This window comes from Hibiscus syriacus, unplaced genomic scaffold, assembly GCF_006381635.1.
Source record: "Hibiscus syriacus cultivar Baekdansim isolate YM2019G1 unplaced genomic scaffold, ASM638163v2 tig00109924_pilon, whole genome shotgun sequence".
NCBI classification, from domain to species: domain Eukaryota; kingdom Viridiplantae; phylum Streptophyta; class Magnoliopsida; order Malvales; family Malvaceae; genus Hibiscus; species Hibiscus syriacus.
The window spans coordinates 386547-403930 of NW_024062530.1; the positions used below are offsets into that span (position 1 = coordinate 386547).

General features: G+C 31.5%; 2 protein-coding genes across 4 annotated transcripts; one reads left to right on the top strand and one right to left on the bottom strand.

The window, feature by feature from the left end:
- Positions 1 to 970: 970 nt before the first annotated feature.
- On the bottom strand, positions 971 to 3011 carry LOC120210478 (dnaJ protein homolog 1-like). Of its 2 annotated transcripts, none has more exons than XM_039209206.1 (3): positions 2705 to 2985; positions 2084 to 2523; positions 971 to 1639 (listed from the first exon to the last, which is right to left on the bottom strand). In XM_039209206.1, the coding sequence occupies exons 1-3, from the start codon at positions 2867 to 2869 to the stop codon at positions 1201 to 1203; spliced, it is 1044 nt and encodes a 347-aa protein (XP_039065137.1). In that variant the 5' UTR covers positions 2870 to 2985; the 3' UTR covers positions 971 to 1200. The 2 variants fall into 2 exon arrangements, with proteins under 2 accessions (XP_039065137.1, XP_039065138.1); XM_039209207.1 differs by lacking the exon at positions 971 to 1639 and adding an exon at positions 1863 to 1999 and having other exon boundaries at positions 2049 to 2523; positions 2705 to 3011.
- A 12986-nt stretch (positions 3012 to 15997) lies between these two features.
- Positions 15998 to 16896, top strand: LOC120210480 (protein E6-like). 2 transcript variants are annotated; one of them, XM_039209209.1, is made up of 2 exons: positions 15998 to 16496; positions 16584 to 16896. In XM_039209209.1, exons 1-2 carry the CDS (start codon positions 16027 to 16029, stop codon positions 16831 to 16833), a joined length of 720 nt encoding a protein of 239 aa, XP_039065140.1. In that variant the 5' UTR covers positions 15998 to 16026; the 3' UTR covers positions 16834 to 16896. The 2 variants fall into 2 exon arrangements, with proteins under 2 accessions (XP_039065140.1, XP_039065139.1); XM_039209208.1 differs by having other exon boundaries at positions 15998 to 16896.
- Positions 16897 to 17384: the final 488 nt, after the last annotated feature.

Here is a 17384-nt window from a genome sequence, read left to right on the forward strand (position 1 = left end):
TTATCTAAACTCAATGTTTAAAAAAAATATTTTTTTACATCAAATCGAATTTTATCCACTCTTACCACGAATAACAATGATACTATGAATAACAAATGATGTAATTAAAACTTTTTTTTTTATAATTTTAAAAGTCCAAAGAGTATGGGACCGTGAGTGTGACATAGTTAAACCTTTTTCTATATTTTGGTTTCTTTTCCTTGCAAGGCATTGTTCATATTTCTCTTCCCTCCCTTTACTCCAAAACATGTCTACTTCAAGTCTTGAACCTCTTAGAATAATAATCTATATATACAGTTATTCCACAGAAGCCTCTGAAAATATATATAAAAAAAATCAAAGAGAAATCAGAAGGTTTCAGCTATGGAGATTAAGTTCCAAGGCGACGAGTCGACTCACGAATACGACGAACAAAAAGCACCCCTTCTGAAAATTTTGGCAGAAACACCAGAAACCGAAAGGAAAACGCTTTTACAGCAAGCAATAAGCCAGACGTTTCAAAGCACAGCACATTTGGCTAATCTTTTACCCACCGGGACCGTCCTTGCTTTCCAACTCCTCTCGCCGGTCTTCACCAACCAAGGCGATTGAAGATGATGAGCACAAAGATGGTAATGGCTTTGAACAGCCGGTAGTGGAAGACGACAAAGATTCAGACGGTGATCTAGGGATGAGTGATGCATCAGACAGACTAGCCGCTGACAGAACTAGAAATGATGAAGGTTCAGACTCAGCAGTTTCCAAAGATTATAGCGATTCAGAACCACCGATGCCTGAGCTTTGAGTGAGTGGTGTTTAACAGAAGCAGCTTACACCCCTTCCCTCCCACCTTAAATTGTTTAAGTAGTTATAGAAAATTAGAGATTAATTTAGATCTCAAATGCTACTATTGATTAGAAAAATGTTATGGCTCATTGTGTAACTGAAATTTTTATTAATAAGATATTATTGATCTATGAAACCTTATAAATATGGGGTACAATACAAAATAGTTCAATATACTGTATACACGACTGTCTTCTCTGCAATGCTATAAATGGATTACAACTTTTATTTTTCTAAACATCAGATGCACTGCTGAAAACCACAAAACCAAGTAATACAAATCACTCCGCCAAGTTCATCCCTATCAAGAGAGTAGAAGATATTGACGAGTTTCAACCCATAATTTTGCTACTGATCAGTGATGACAGCCCACGCTTATGGTGCTAACAGCTTCTTGATTCCGGATTTCTGATCTGCAGTTAATTTCGTTGGGAATTTGATATTGAACTTGATTCTCATGTTACCTCTTTTGGAAGGATCTTTCGGAATCGGCATACCTTCCTTCGGGACAACTTCCTCGTAGTTGGGACTGATCACATTGGTGACGGGGATTGTCAAGTTCCTTCCATCCAATGTTGTGAGATGGACGGTGTAACCCGTTAATGCTTCCACAAGAGATATCTTCTGCGTGACAATCAGGTCATTTCCGTCACGCGTAAACGTGCTGTGTGGCTTCTCGTCGATTATGAAGACAAGATCCGCAGGGGTTACATTCGGCTGTTCATTTCCTTTCTCAGGGAAGGTAATCTTTGTTCCCTTCTTCCAACCAGGCTTGATATTAATTGTCAGGATTTCCTCCACAGGCAATGTCTTCCTACAATACCACACAGTGAAATTTGTAAGTCTCCCACACCATGTTGGCAAACAGAAAAACACAATGCAGCTACATAATAGTTCGATTAATTCGATATATACGAATATTTTCTTGGATACCAGAGTGTACCATAACGATCAATGTTACCCATTTAATTCAAATTGAATCCTTCCTAGCATCTAGCATACACAAAATGATCAAAACAATGCACCTGTGTAACGATTAGTAGAATTCCATCAGTTGATTATTTCCTCTGATTGCGAATGTTTCGTGGAATTCAATGTCACTCGTTTGATTCAAATTGTATTCCTTGTAGTTTCTAGCATAAAAAAATGATCAAGACAAAACCCTTGAAGCAACCTAGCAATGACTACTAGTACTACATAACATATAAAGACAGAAAACAAACGGAAATTAAAGGCATAATTAGCAGGGGAGACATACCCGCTAGCATCTGCAATTTCTCTCGAAATCTTCATCTTCTTCGTGGCTCCTTTATACAAATCCTCGAGGCTACACGGTAATGTATTCTCTATCGGAGGAGCTTTACGAGGACCCTGACTCATTGGTCTTCCTTCACCAAACGAACTGAATATATCATCACCAAACATGCTACCAAATGCCCTCGAACCACCTCTCATCCCACTGCCGCCGCCGCCGCCAGGGCCTCCTCCCATCCCCCCAAAGGGACTAGAAAACCCAAAAAACTCGGCAAAAATATCATCAGCATTCCTGGGGTTGAACCTGAACACATTTGGACCCTCCCCAGTTTGGAAAAACGTTGTTCCACCAGGTCCACCGGCATCTGGAGGTGGTACTTGGCCTTTTAACCCGTCTTCACCATACTGATCATAGACGGCTCGCTTCTGTGGATCACTTAAAACCTGCAAACATCAAATTGAAAACTTTGGGTTTAGACTTCGTATATGTAAAAAAATAAAAATTTGAATTGGTGGGCAATCATATAATCTAAATTCACAGAAACCCGGATCATAAATTAATGAAACCTAACAAAATATTAATGAATACAGAGCTAAGAAAAAAGGGGGAGTAGAGAAAGCTAACCTCATAGGCTTCAGAGATCTGCTTGAATTTAGCCTCAGCTTCCTTTTTATTGTTTGGGTTCTTATCAGGATGCCATTTCATGGCAAGCTTCCTATAAGCCTTCTTCAAATCATCATCTTTTGCATTCTTGTCGACTTGCAGGATCTTATAATAGTCTACACCCATCTTTCTCTATGTTCTCGTGTGCTTTGTTCTTCACCCTAGAGCTTATAGATGGTTTTGTTTATCGATTATTAAATTATAACGTTGTGGTGAAATGTATTGCTTGTAAATGTTGCATATTTGAAGGGGAAATAAGGATGTGAAGGAGGCAAACGAAGATGACGAGAAGGGTGTGGAAGTTTCGAGATAGTTAGCCGAGGGATTGTGACTCATCTACACGATTTATCCGGATAGTGTTTTTTTTACGTGAGGATTAGTTTTTATCGAAATATCACTCTCAAATTTATTAATTATCTGTAGGATATTCTTTATGATAAAATGCGAATCACTATAGGCACCTTTCACATAATTTTATTCGAACTGACATCACGTGAGAAATATATTTCAAAGGACATGTCTTTCAAAATCTATCATTCCTCAAAATATTTTAAAAATATGTTTTAAAAAAATTAAATAAAATAAAAGAGACTAACATCATAATTTAATACATATTATTTCAATGAGTTGAAGAGTTTAATGGAGTAAATATTTAGACATATTAAATTGTTTAGGTTATGTTTCTTAATAATGTGAGATAAAAGTTAAAATGTGTATTCCTTAACTTTTTTATCTCTATATCTAATGAATCTACTTATACACTATTGTTAAATCTTTCGGAATCTCCCCTTTAAAATTGTTGAAGCTCATATACCTAATCAATATTTTTGTTAGTAGAAAGCAACAATCTTAATTTCATAACGTGAAAAAAAATACTTTCAGATGCTTCTTACAAATGTGTTAAACTCTTATGATGTGAAAAAAAATACTTTCAAATGATTCTTACAGATGTGTTAGTAGTTTATTCCATCTCGAATTACTACAGTAAAAACATATAATTAAATAAATTATATAAAAATTATAGATTATCTCATAATCTAGATTTAAAACAAAAGAACATATAATATTTTAAGACGTTTGAGCCGTCCAAATATAATTAATTTTATATTCGATCTTACATAAATATTAAACTAATATAATTTAACAATAATATATAAGAAGATTCATTAGAGGTAGAGATAAAAAAGTTGAGGAATACATTTTTTAACTTTTATCTCGCATTGTCAAGAAACATAACATAAACACTATAATATGTTTATTTAAGTTAGTCCCATTAATCTCTTCAACTCATGGAACTAATATGTATTAAATTACAATGTTAATCCATATAGTTTTATTTTTTAATTTTTTTTAAAAATATATTTAAAAAAAATATTTTTTTTAAATGCTTTAAGGTATGATGTGGACATTGGAAGACATGCCTCTTGAAACACACCTTCTCACGTGACGCCATGTCAACATTTCTCATGGAAAGCGTGTTTCATGATCCATGCCTTCCATATATGTTAGAGATTCAACGAATGAACGGATTTGAGAGTGATTTAGGTAAAAATGCCGATTTTCATATTTACTTTTGGAGAAAATAACATCAGTTGACCAAAAATGACTTATAATATACGATTTTAACCAACTTTTTTTGGATTTTCCAAAATGACCAACTAAATCGCAATGCGATCGATAATTCGCAACGCGATCTCCGGTATCGCAAATCAGTTTCCAGATTCGCAACGTGAATATCGACTATCGCAATGCGATTTTCCAAATTCGTTGCGATAGTCGAAGTTCGCGTTGCGATTTATTCCAAGTTCGCAACGACTGGTGGTATTGCATTTGTTTCTTAAGAATTTTCTCTAAAAAGATAGTATTCGCGCGGACGTGTCTAAGACACGTATTACTACGACCACGACCCGAGACGAGACGGCGGCGGCGGCGGCGCGTGAGAGTCCCCCTTGTTCTCTATCACTCAACAAGGAAGTGGGAAAGCCAAGCCTTAAATACCATTCCCAATAGTGTTTCCAATACTATGTGAGATTGAGCATTATCAACACTTGTTCCCAATACTATGTGGGTTTGAGCCTTAAATAGTGATATTATTTGTGAATTATAGTTAATGACTTTAGTATTTGTATGAAAAGTATTTGTGGTTCGTTTAGTTTTCATGCAATTCTAATTTATTTTCAATTGATTGTAATTGCACGATAACAATTTTTTTTATTCTCGTGAGTGATACAATTTTTTTGAATGTTTTGCTTAAAATTGCAATAATCGCGATTGATTGTAGATTGACTTTTAATTATGACATATTTAATCGTATAATACTAATGCAATTGGTTGTTGATTCAGTTGTTTTAAGGTGCATGATTGTTAATTGTTTCCTGAATAATCACATAGTATTGGAAACAAGTGTTGGTAATGCTCAATCTCACATAGTATTGAAAATACTATTTGGAATGGTATTTAAGGCTTGGCTTTCCCACTTCCTTGTTGAATGATAGAGAACAAGGGGGACTCTCGCGTGCCGCCGTCGCCGTCCGTCTCGTCTCGTCTTGTGGTCGTGGTAATATGTGTCTTCGACACGTCCGCGCGAATACTATCTTTTTAGAGAAAATTCTTAAGAAACAAATGCAATACCACCAGTCGTTGCGAATTTGGAATAAATCGCAACGAATTTGTAATAAATCGCAACGTGAACTTGGACTATCGCAACAAATTTGGAATAAATCGCAACGCGAACTTGGAAATCGCAATGCGAATATGTAAATCGCAATGCGATAGTCGAAGTTCGCGTTGTGAATCTGGAAACTGATTTGCGATACCGGAGATCGCGTTGCGAATCTGGAAACTGATTTTCGATATCGTAGATCGCGTTGCGAATTATCGATCGCATTGTGATTTAGTTGGTCATTTTGGCAAATTCAAAAAAAGTTGGTTAAAATCGTATATTATAAGGCATTTTTGGTCACTGATGTTATTTTCTCTTTACTTTTGTGGGTGTGGGGAGGGGGGAAGCTTAATAAAAAAAATAGTAAACTACATAAATAGTCTCTAAATGTTTAGGTTGTCTGCATTTTGGTCACTATAATTTTAAAATTTGCGATAGAGTTGTTGAACTATTAATTTGCTCATATTACTGCCGCCATCGTTAGTTTATCCTTAAGAAATGTTTATGTGATATATTAAAATTTTATTCTCCTAGAAATTTTAATTTCGTATTTCAAAGTAGTAATCATTGATTTTATTTCTCCTACGTTATCACTGTTTGATGTTATTTAATTGTCTCAAACATTAAACATAACACTCATCATATTAAAAAACATTATCATCTTTCCAGAACTGTAGAATCATTCATCACCATCATTTTTTTCATGTATTAAACTCCACGATCCATGATGAGACTAATTAGAGGTAAGTAAAACTTGATTTGAATTGAATTTGTATTGTAATTTTATAAACTTGACTGGAAAAAAAATTTAAGTTGAAATCGAGTTATAAAATACAACTCGAATAATTCAAAATTTTTAGTAATCTAGGATTGATTTTCAAGTTTAAGTCAAGTCACTCGACTCTGTGATATATGTATATAACATATGAAAAAATATAAAGAAATATATATGTATTGTATATGGTTATAGAAAAATTATTTAAATTGAAATCAAATAATATCATAATATTATAAATATTTAAGATTACATTTAAACATAAACTCGAAAATTCAACTCGACTCGAATTGATTAAGCTTTCACCCTAAGAGCAACCACAACCATCATTCGTGACTAGAGTAACCAAACTTAAACTATGATCATCAATCTCATTCGGTCATCATTCACGACCAAAATTATCAATAGCAACCTATAATAAACAATAGAAAAAACAAGCAAAGAAATAAAGAGAAAAAGAAGGAAAACTATCCATCTCGACCTTGGTAAATTTTATAACGATTAAAGCAGTCACCGGTTAATTCCAACAATAGGATGGCTATGCTTGACTAGAAAAATAATATAGTTTAATTTAAAGTTAATCTAATAGTTGATAGTGACAGATCAAACAGTTTTAGTATTTATTTTCGATTAAATTTTGAAAAAATTAAAAGGATTTTCAATGAATTTAAATCGGAAAAATAAGAAAATGAGAAATTTAATGATATTTTCGATTGGAATAACAACCACACACCGAACTATATAAAAATGATGAAAAGAGGAGCAATGACTGCTAATTTCAAGTATGAGATAACTTTAACCTGTCACGTCTACATTTCTTCGCGATAGCTAATGGTAGTGATAGTAATATAAGTGAATTAAGATCTTAATGATTGTACCGTGAGTATTAAAAGTTCGGTGACTAAAATATAAGCTCCCTATCACTTCAAATATTATTTATATAGTTTATCATAAAAGAATAAATTTTCAGCATATTCTTAGCTTTAATAAAATATGGATTTTCAAAATAAATTTAAATGTGTTAAAACTATTTATAATATATATATATATTATTTAAATAGTAATTAAAATATATTCAAATGATGGTTTTTATAAATTTTCAAAAAAGTTATAAAATAATAATAAATTTTGTTAAATTATTATAAAATAATTATTATAATATTATATTAATTATAAAAATCCGATGAACTTAATAACTGTTTGATAAATTTAATGGCCTCACACGCTACGATTTTGTTAGTGATCAATCGTTGGATTCCACCCTCATGGTGCCAAGTGCCAACGACTTCTTGATTCCAGTTAACCTCGTCGGGAACTTGATATTGATCTTGATTCTCAGGTTACCTCTCTTCGACTGATCTCACGTTATCGGCATACCTTCCATGGGAACGACCTCTTCATGGCTTGGATTAATCACATCGGTGACGGGGATCGTCAAGTTCCTTCCATCCAATGTTGTGAGACGGACTGTGTAACCCGTTAATGCCTCTGAAAGCGATATCTTCTGCGTGACGATTAGGTCATCGCCGTCGCGTGTGAATGTTTGGTGAGGCTTCTCGTCGATTATGAAAACGAGATTCGCTGGGATTGCATACGGCCGTACGTTTCCTTTCTCCGGGAAGGTAATCTTCGTCCCCTTTTTCCATCCAGGCTTGATATTAATAGTCAGGATTTCTTCCACTGGTAGTATCTACCTGCAATTCTACACGGTAAACTTTGTAAGCTCCCACCATTCTCGCAAACAGAAAAACAACAATGCGTTCGTGTCCCCAATTTTGCAGGGACGAAGTTTTTCTATATTAATCAATGTCAACCATTTGCAGGGGAGAAGGTATTAAAATTTAAGGGCATAGAACGAACACATTAATTTATGTCAAGGATAAGAACTTAAGAATTTATATTTGAAATTAGAATTTATACGAGGATTTGAAATTTTTAAGGGGTGTGACAGCACCTAATACTTCTCAGTCCATCCCTAAAGCTTGACGAAATCTTCACACCGGAGCTAGTGGAAGCCGAAGCTTTCACGGCAAGAATTGAAATGGCCAAAGAAAACGGGTGGTTCGAAGTGGACATCGAGGGTGACTCCTATGCAGTGGTTAATAGGCCGACTAATAGAGACAAGGACTTTTCTCTTGTTGGGATCCATCTCATACAAGCGAGGAATATTTTGAATATGAAACAAAATTCCAGTGTGAAACACGTGCCTCGAAGTGCAAACAGGGTTGCCCATGAACTGGCAAGGTGAGCCATTACTTGTGATTCTCTCATTTGGTTTGTAAATGAATTTCCTATATGTATTTCGAACGTGGTTGCTCTTGATGCACCGGAAATCGAATGAATGATTTTTATTAAAATAAAAAATCTCCTACTTTGCTTAAGGAATTAAATTTCTTATCCCATTATACCAACTAAATTATTGGTGTATTCTTTGTAGTTTCTAACATGCACAAAACCTTGAAATCTTATGCATACCATGTTATCCTCCAAATGGCAGGGACACAACCCAAAAGGGAACAAAAAGCAAAATTGGAAGAGGAGACAAACCCATTAGCATCTGCAATTTCTCTTGAAATCTTCACCTTCTAAGGGTTTCCTTTATACAAATCCTCAAGGCTGCAAGGTCATGTAGTTTCCAAAGGAGGAACTTTATGAGGACTTTGATTCGTTGGTCTACTTCCACCAGAGGAACTGGATGCATCATCACCAAATATCCTTTGCCTGTCGGTAATTATCTTTGGTTGTGACAATAATCATAAAAGGGGCCGTACCGAATTATTCTCATAATTATTACCATTATCCTTTGTGTTGTTTTAGCCCCCTATATTGGACCACTGGCTTTCACCCTCTTCATCTTAAGTATGGTATATTTAATTTTCATACTATATAAATTTATAAAAGAAAATAACATATTAAGAACTTAAAAACGAGTTGGGTCGAACTCGATTCTTGAATAATGAAACTTAAAGCATTGAATTTAAAATTCGAATCTAGATAACTTCTCCCCCATAGCTTCTTAGAAAATTCTCTTTATATTGAAACAGCCTTGTCTCATTGGTCGCAAGGTGTTTCCGTATATGCTACCCGTATTTAGGGTAAAGTATATTGCATGTCATTGAGCTATGTTCAAATTATTGAACTATCATCAAGTTTATCAAAATTTTATACTTATTATAGTATTACAATAATTTTTTGTAACATTTAAAGTTTTAATGACTAAAATGATCATTTGAACATATTAAGTAACCTTTACTATACTTACCCCAATATTTATCATATTGCAAAAAAAAAATCAAAATTGTAGCTTTTTGACCTTTGTAGAGCCTATGCTCACCCACCTTTTTATTACTACAAAACCAACTCTAATTTTAAATGTTGGTATAGGTAATTGGGCGGGGGGGGGGGATGCCTCATTTACACAGAACCCAACTAATAACTTTGAATTAATTTGATTTTCAACTACTTTCACCCATGAAATTTCACTTGATAACCTACCAAACCCCAACTACACCAACATAAAATCTATTTTGTGAATTGCGTTTAGTTGGAATTTCCAGGCAGCTACCTTGGACTTTCTTCACCTATATTTTAGGACCATTATATTGACTTTAATTCAAGACGTTTCATAGTTTGGTTTTAGTTAAGATTCTTGTCTAATACTGAGTTTAATGCCTTAACTTTTTAGTTTTTGTTGTAGGGTTCTTATTACTTGATCTAACGATATGAAGTGTTAAATTCTTCGAACAAAGTTATAAATTTAAATTTTGATATTGAAATTAAATAAATTGAATTCGAAAGATAATAAATTTATGTAGTATTTAATTTAAATTATATATTGATAATTATATATATAAGTTAGGAATGAGTTTGATAGCCAATGCCAGTTCTAGTCTATACATGTTTTTCATGGCTGAAAGCTCCTTTACCGAAAATCACGCAACTAAACTCACTCGATCAAATGGTTGAAGGTTCCTTTGTAACTGAGGCAATCTTTTATTATAGGAAAATTCTACGATGGATGTCATGTATTGATATTTATTACTAATTTTATAAGTTAAAATTCATCTATGGTTATTAAATTATATTAAAATAATTTTTTAGATACTAAACTTTCAGAATTTCTATAATGCACATTGAACTTTAGATATTTTTACCAAATGAAAATAATACCATTAGTTATCATTAAATTAGTGTTATGACATGTTAAATTAATGAGAAATATCCCATTTCACACTTTAATTGCAAAATTTCATCTTACTGTTAGTTTTAATTAAAATAATTTTATTAAGTTCGTCGAATTGAAAACAAAATAGACGTAAATAAAATAAGTATTAATTTGATTGTCATATATAGGTATCAAGTTTGTATCATATAAATCATTTGATATGTTATTGATAGTTAAGGACTATTTCAATTATTTATTTAAGTTTGGATGTATTTGATGAATTAAAATTTTGACAAAATTATATTTTAAAAAATATTTAAGTTCAAAAAATAAATTGTTATCATATTTTTTAAATCCATTTTTTTAGAATTATGAATTAAAAAAATTGAACATATATATATATATATCAAAATGAAATTTTAGGTATAAATTAATCAAATAAGATTTTTTTATTAATTTAGCATGTTACATCACCCTCTTAACAATGTTTAATATTCAATAGCGTTTTTAAACAAAATAAATCAAAATACAGTTTATTTCTTTAATTTTGAATTTTGCTGTATTTATATATTACTAAATTTTTAATATGTATATTTTAATCTAAAAATTTCAATAAAAAATTATTTTATGGGAATGAAACTTTTTCAGCAAGAAATAATCGATAAACCTAATTAAAGTCGTAATAAACAACCAGCGCATAATTTTATGTTACGATGTAAACTTATATTAAAACTTTAAGAGTTAAAAATTATAAAATTTTAAAGATGTAAGATTAGATCATTAATATAAAAATATCAAAAAATATTTAAACTATATGAATATATATAAAAATAAAAAAATTAATCGTATTCTAACATATTATCGGTCCATCTCTGATAGTAATTAACCAAAGGGTTAAAATCAATTGAGTCCATAATTTTTTACACCTAATTGAATTCTTAAATCGAGAAATCAAATCAATTAGTCTTCGAATCAAAAAAATTAATCAATTTTGACAGTTAAATCCTAATAATTTTTTAAAAATATTATTAGCATATAAACACAACGGCTCTACAATGTAATTCTTTTTTATTATTATTTAAATACAAATTTAAGAGAAATTTATTAAAATTCTATTTAAAATATTAATTTTATGAAAATATCACATGACAACACTATGACAGAACATGTAATACCAAAACGTTTAGATTTAACAATCAACATCGATTAAAGAGCTGAATTGATAAATATAAAAGCTTAATCGAGTATAAAAAAATTAAAAACTTCATAATATTTTTAAAAAATTATATAACCTTTTAGGGTTGTAAACGAGTCGAGTCAAATTCGAGTATTGTTGAGTTTGAGTTGGCTCAAAAAACTGTAAAATAAAGCTTGAGTCAACTCGAAAATTTGCAACCTTAACATTTTAAACTCGAATTGAACTGGAAATGATGATTTGAAGATCGAAAAAGCTTGAAAAAAAAACTTAGACTTGACTCAGTTGAAGCTCAAACTCGAACTCAAGTCTGAGCCTTAAATACATAAAATCTTATATTGTATTTAAAAAAATCAACATATAAATGTTGATATTATTCATAATTTATTTTTTAAATAAAGTTTTTAATATATTATTTTTTGAGTTGCTTGCAAGTTTTTAAAATCGAGTATCAAGTAGTTTATTTCATGTCGTTAAGAGCTCGAGTCGAGTTCGAGCACGAATCAAGTCCATTCAAGTCGAGTACTTATTAAACTTTGATCGAGTCGATCTAATCTTACACCCTTTAAGTTTTCTTTTTAAAAAAATCCCTTTAATTTTGGCAGCAGTTAGAGGCTCTTTAAATTTTATTAAAAACATTTTGGTAATCAGTATTCAATTACAATTAAAGATTATAGATGGATACAATTAAACATTTGGTAAGCTGTCCTCATTCATGATGTTGCAAAATTTGCACTCTAACAATGCAAATGAGAATAAAGCCTTATTTGATACATATTTAAACGATATAAAATATTAAAATTTTGACGTTGTGAATAAAATTATGTTGAGATGATCGTTCCACAACAAATAAATCATGACATATGATACGAATATCTAAAACTTTTTTATATTATTTTTTTGATCACAACACTTACGATATCGACATTCGATACAATCTAAAATATTGATAATATTTTATTCGAACAATAAATCATGACATATGATACGTATACACGAAATAAACGAGATATAATAAAACACCAACCATTATTGAATCGTGAACGTAGGATAGTCCGTGTAGAGAGCACTTAGAGTAGTAGCCAATGTTATTAAAATCGGATCGGACCGGCCGGTCCGACCGGTTGAACCGTGAACCGGTGGCCTGTCCGGTCCGATTAATTCCCAAAACCGATAAAGAACCGGAAGAAACGGCTGAGAACCGGAAAAATCGGTGTGAACCGCCAATTCTCTTTTTTTCTTTGAAAAAAATTAAATCAAACGACATCATTTGTTAAACAAACCAAGTCGAACTCGAGTATTGCTGAGCTCGACTCAAACTCGAAAACTTTAAAAGTAAGCTCAACTCGACTCAAAAACTCACGAGCTAAAAATTATTAAGTTCAACTCGAACTCAAAAAATAATATTGAAACTTGAACTCGAAAAGTCTCGAACTCAACAAAAAATTAGAAGCTCGATTAAAGCCTGAACCAAAAGGCTCCATGATTTTGAATGTCAAATTACCTCTAGTATTTATAGAAGTCAGTTGAGATGCTCTTTTATGTTTCTTAGCCTTGTGAGATTGTTTTGTTCTCATATTTTTACTCTTTAGACTTTTGGGATGTTCTTCTATGTTTCTTAGCCATGTGAGATTTTTTTTTAAATTAAACCAAACGACATCGTTTGTTATGATTTTTTTCAGTCCCAAATTTATTTTTTGATTATAATTATATTTATTGTTTAATATGTTTTACCTTAAATATTATGTTGTAGTTGATTTAAATCATTTTGTTTCACTTGATTTTATGTTTTTTTATCATATATATGTTATTACTTGTGATATTTTTATACCTTTTAATATTGAAAAATTAAAATAAAAGTGTTTTATATATTAATATTACTTTGAATATTATGTAAAATTAAAAAAAATATTATTTTATATAAAATTCGATTGAACCGCGATTGAACCAGTGAATCAGTATTTTCACCATATAAAGGTTCAGTGCAGTTTTAAAAACACGGTAGTAGCACATGGATGATGGAGAGAGGCCAGCTAAATGTCATTGTTTAATGTCCCACCAATTTCCCCTTAATTTTCGCATCCACACCCGCCGTTCCATTTCCCCTATGCCCATTTCTAACCCTATGCTACCCTTTGTTCACAATTCCTCTTTATTTTTCCATGTATTTATGATGCATAATTCATACATTGTTGAATGATATTTAATAATATTTTTAATTTTTTAATAGTATGTTATTATTTAATTTATTAGTAATGTATAGAATAATATATTGTTTGCGCATCAAATACAAATCTTATAATTATTAAACTCGATAGAAACAACCGTAAAAGGAGAAAAAGAAATTAAGGTAGTATGTATTCAAAATTTTATTAATCAATTGACAACGCACAGATACTCTGTAGACACAACTACTCCAATCCAATATCTCTGAAAAAAATGACATTTTCTTTTACCACTAAGATCACTTGATAGTTGATAAGTTCACGTTTTTAATTACTCATAAATAGCACACTAACTATTTTAATTAAAATGTTCGACATTTTTTTTATAAAAAGGTCTCTTCCAACTCATCATGCTAACACGACTATTTTATCGTGGATGTAATATTTAGAGGTTATATCATACAATCTCAAACTATGACTATTAATTTGAACAAGTCTCAAAATCTTTGAATATTTTAGTTTCATCTCCAAATTATAACTTTTATTTTAAATTGGTTCATATACTTTTTAACATTACAAATTCATCTCTAAACTATGGACCCTCAGCCTATATTGTTCTCTAAATTTTTTAATATTCCAATTTCATCCCAATCGTTTGAAAGATTTTGGGGATATTATTAAAATGTTCAAAAGTTTGGGGATCAATGTAGAATACAAGTCACAGTTTAGGGATAAATTTAGAATATTAAAAAATTTGAGAACTAATTTAGAACGAGAGTCATAATTTGAGAATTAAAATATAACAGTCAAGAGTTTATAAACTAATTTAAATTGAGAATCATAGTTTAGAGATATATGATATAATTAACTCTAATATTTATAAAAATAATTCATATTATTGTTTTAACTGAAATAGTTAATGATATTATTAATTAACAAAATTAATGACTAAATTGTGCATCAAACATACTTTAAATGGCTATTAGTATACTGCAACAATGTGAATTTATAGCTTTTGCTTAGAAGACACGAAATAATCATTAGTTTTATATACAAATTACATGATCAGATAGTACTAGTGATTTTAAGTAATGGGTATGGTAGAGATTAAGTGGACCGTCGCACGAGGGAATCTTAAGCTGAAAAGCTTACACATTTATCTTGTTTAGAACAACGAGGAAATGGAATTATAGAAATCCGAATTTGATTATATATTTTGAAATCAATTTTAAAATAATAAGATTGATCTTATATATTTTCTTTAAAATTTTCGAAATATATAAAGTAATCACTTAAAAATAAAAAAAATGAAGAAAGAGTTAAAAATTTAATCAAACAATTCATACAAATAATAAATATTTTTGTCGATTTTGAATGATAAACATCATCAATACAAACATATAAATATATACAATAATGGTACGAACCAAGTAACTTTAGTAGTTAAGAGACTTATTATTATCCCTTGAGTGTCAGGTTCGAACACCTAAATGTCTAGAGTCTTAGTGTTTATTATTAAATGATTGAGAGTGTATGAACAAAAACCGCTTAGTATTTATCTCATATATATATATATAACAATGATACTTGTTAATAAAGTGGTATTGCCACAACTTAATCATGTCCTATCTAGAATGGTTATGAACGAATATCAATATTCAATTCGATGATGCAAAGTCATATTTTAATTTATAATATGAGATACTTACACATAATATCTCTAAACTATGACTCATTTTAAATTAGTCTATATTAGTCCCAAAATTATACATCATTCAGAATTGATACTTAAACTTTAAAATAATTTATATTAGTTTTCAAATTATCATTATTATCCAATTTTGATTTTTTCGTTAACATATCATTAACTCTATATGCAAAAAGAAACTAATATGTTATTGAAAGTTGTGAGAATTGAACTTGTGAACTTCTAATAAATTTTCAGGACTTTCATAAATAAATTTCGAAGATCACGAGCTCAATTCCCAATTCATTTATAAATAAATTGATTTTTTAGAATATCATGAGTATAAATTCTAACATCTTCAAAATAATATTGATAATTTGAATACTGATATATAATATTTTAAATTTTAAGCACAATTTAGAACAAGAGTAATATTATAATATTAAAAGTAGTCTCTCTCTCTCATGGAAGGGGCCACAATCATGACCATCTCCCGGTCCCATCTGCAGTTAATTGAGTAGAAATATTTTAACAAGTGAAAAGTTAAAACAAATCTATTCCCCTTTCTATATAAACCATTTAATCATCATCACATTTCCCTCATAAGTGACCATCTCATCTTTCCTCTTTAGCCATGGCTTCCACACCAAAACTCCTCTCTATTATCTTCCTCCTCTCCCTCTTCTCCATCCAAATCCATGCCAGAGAGTTCTTCAGCAAAATCCCAAGGGAAAACAACAATGCACAAGAACCCACCGTCTCGGTTCCCAACAAAGAAGAGCCGAGCTTCACACCCCAGACCCAGAATGGCTACGGCCTTTACGGCCCCGAAACCAACACTAGAGGAACCTATCAACCCTATGTTACGCCTGTTAAGTTCCACCCCGATGAGCCCTACAACATGATCCCAGAATCCAATAACAACAACAACAAAGATAGTTACTTCCACAGCAAGAGTGCCGACCAGAGCACCCACAAGGAAAATCTTGGTGAAGCTCGGTTCACCGAGAAAGGATGGAGCACCGAACAAAACCACAACAACTATTACAATGGAAACAACGAAGAGGACACTTTCACTGAGAAAGGATGGAGCGCCAAGGAGAACAACAACAACAACTACTACAATGCCGACAATGAGTACAACAAGAATGCCTATGGAGAAGCCATGTTCACAGAGAAAGGATGGAGCACCAAGGAGAACAGCAAGAACAACAACTACTACAATGGCGAGAAGCAAGGCATGAGTGATACTAGATTCTTGGAGAACGGTAAGTATTTCCATGACATTAGAAACGAGAATAATTACTATCCGAACCAGTTCGAGAGCTCGAGGGGATTCTCTTCCAGGAACGAGTTCAATGAGAATCGTTACAAGAACATGGGAAGGTACAACCAGAACCAAGAGGAGCTCGAGGAGAACGAGGAAGAGTTCGAGCCATGAAGGAGGGAACTGCTTGATTCTTTTTTAATTAAATCAAAAGTATGAAACTTTACTAGTAAAGAAGACTGAAGAAGAAAGAAGATTATTTATTGGGTCTTGTGTTTTTCTTTGTTATTTTCAGGGTTTGAAACTTTGCCTTTGATGCAGATATGATATGCTTTTCATTTCTTTTACTTTATCAAACAATGTATTGAATAAAAATGTAAGTATGTTTCCATTTTATTGTTCTTCGTTTTTCATTTTCGATCATATTAATCGAATTATATTCGAAACCGACTTAACCTAAAGTCAAATCGACAGTGATGGTTCATGATTGTCATCAAGCATAATCTTGCCAAAAATCTTATCTTTCATGAATATGTACAACTTATGAGTGACATTTCTGGATCTTTTCTTGTTGTCTTCTTGTTTATGAAATCCCCGCATCCTCAACTTCCCACCCATCAACGTACCTGTAGAAATGTGTAATGAGGTAAAGATAACGATCCACGAATCGATCTGTAATATAGAATATTATTTTTCTCATCCGTAAAGTTCGGATTCGACTTCCT

Bases quoted from the DNA above. Each gene is read 5' to 3' on its own strand.
- LOC120210478 (XM_039209206.1), bottom strand. From the start codon at position 2,869: ATGGGTGTAGACTATTATAAGATCCTGCAAGTCGACAAGAATGCAAAA. The intron at 2,524-2,704 runs GTTAGCTTTCTC...TGATGTTTGCAG, and splicing joins AGATCTCTGAAGCCTATGAG to GTTTTAAGTGATCCACAGAA. The intron at 1,640-2,083 runs GTATGTCTCCCC...GTGGTATTGTAG, and splicing joins GAAATTGCAGATGCTAGCGG to GAAGACATTGCCTGTGGAGG.
- LOC120210480 (XM_039209208.1), top strand. From the start codon at position 16,027: ATGGCTTCCACACCAAAACTCCTCTCTATTATCTTCCTCCTCTCCCTC.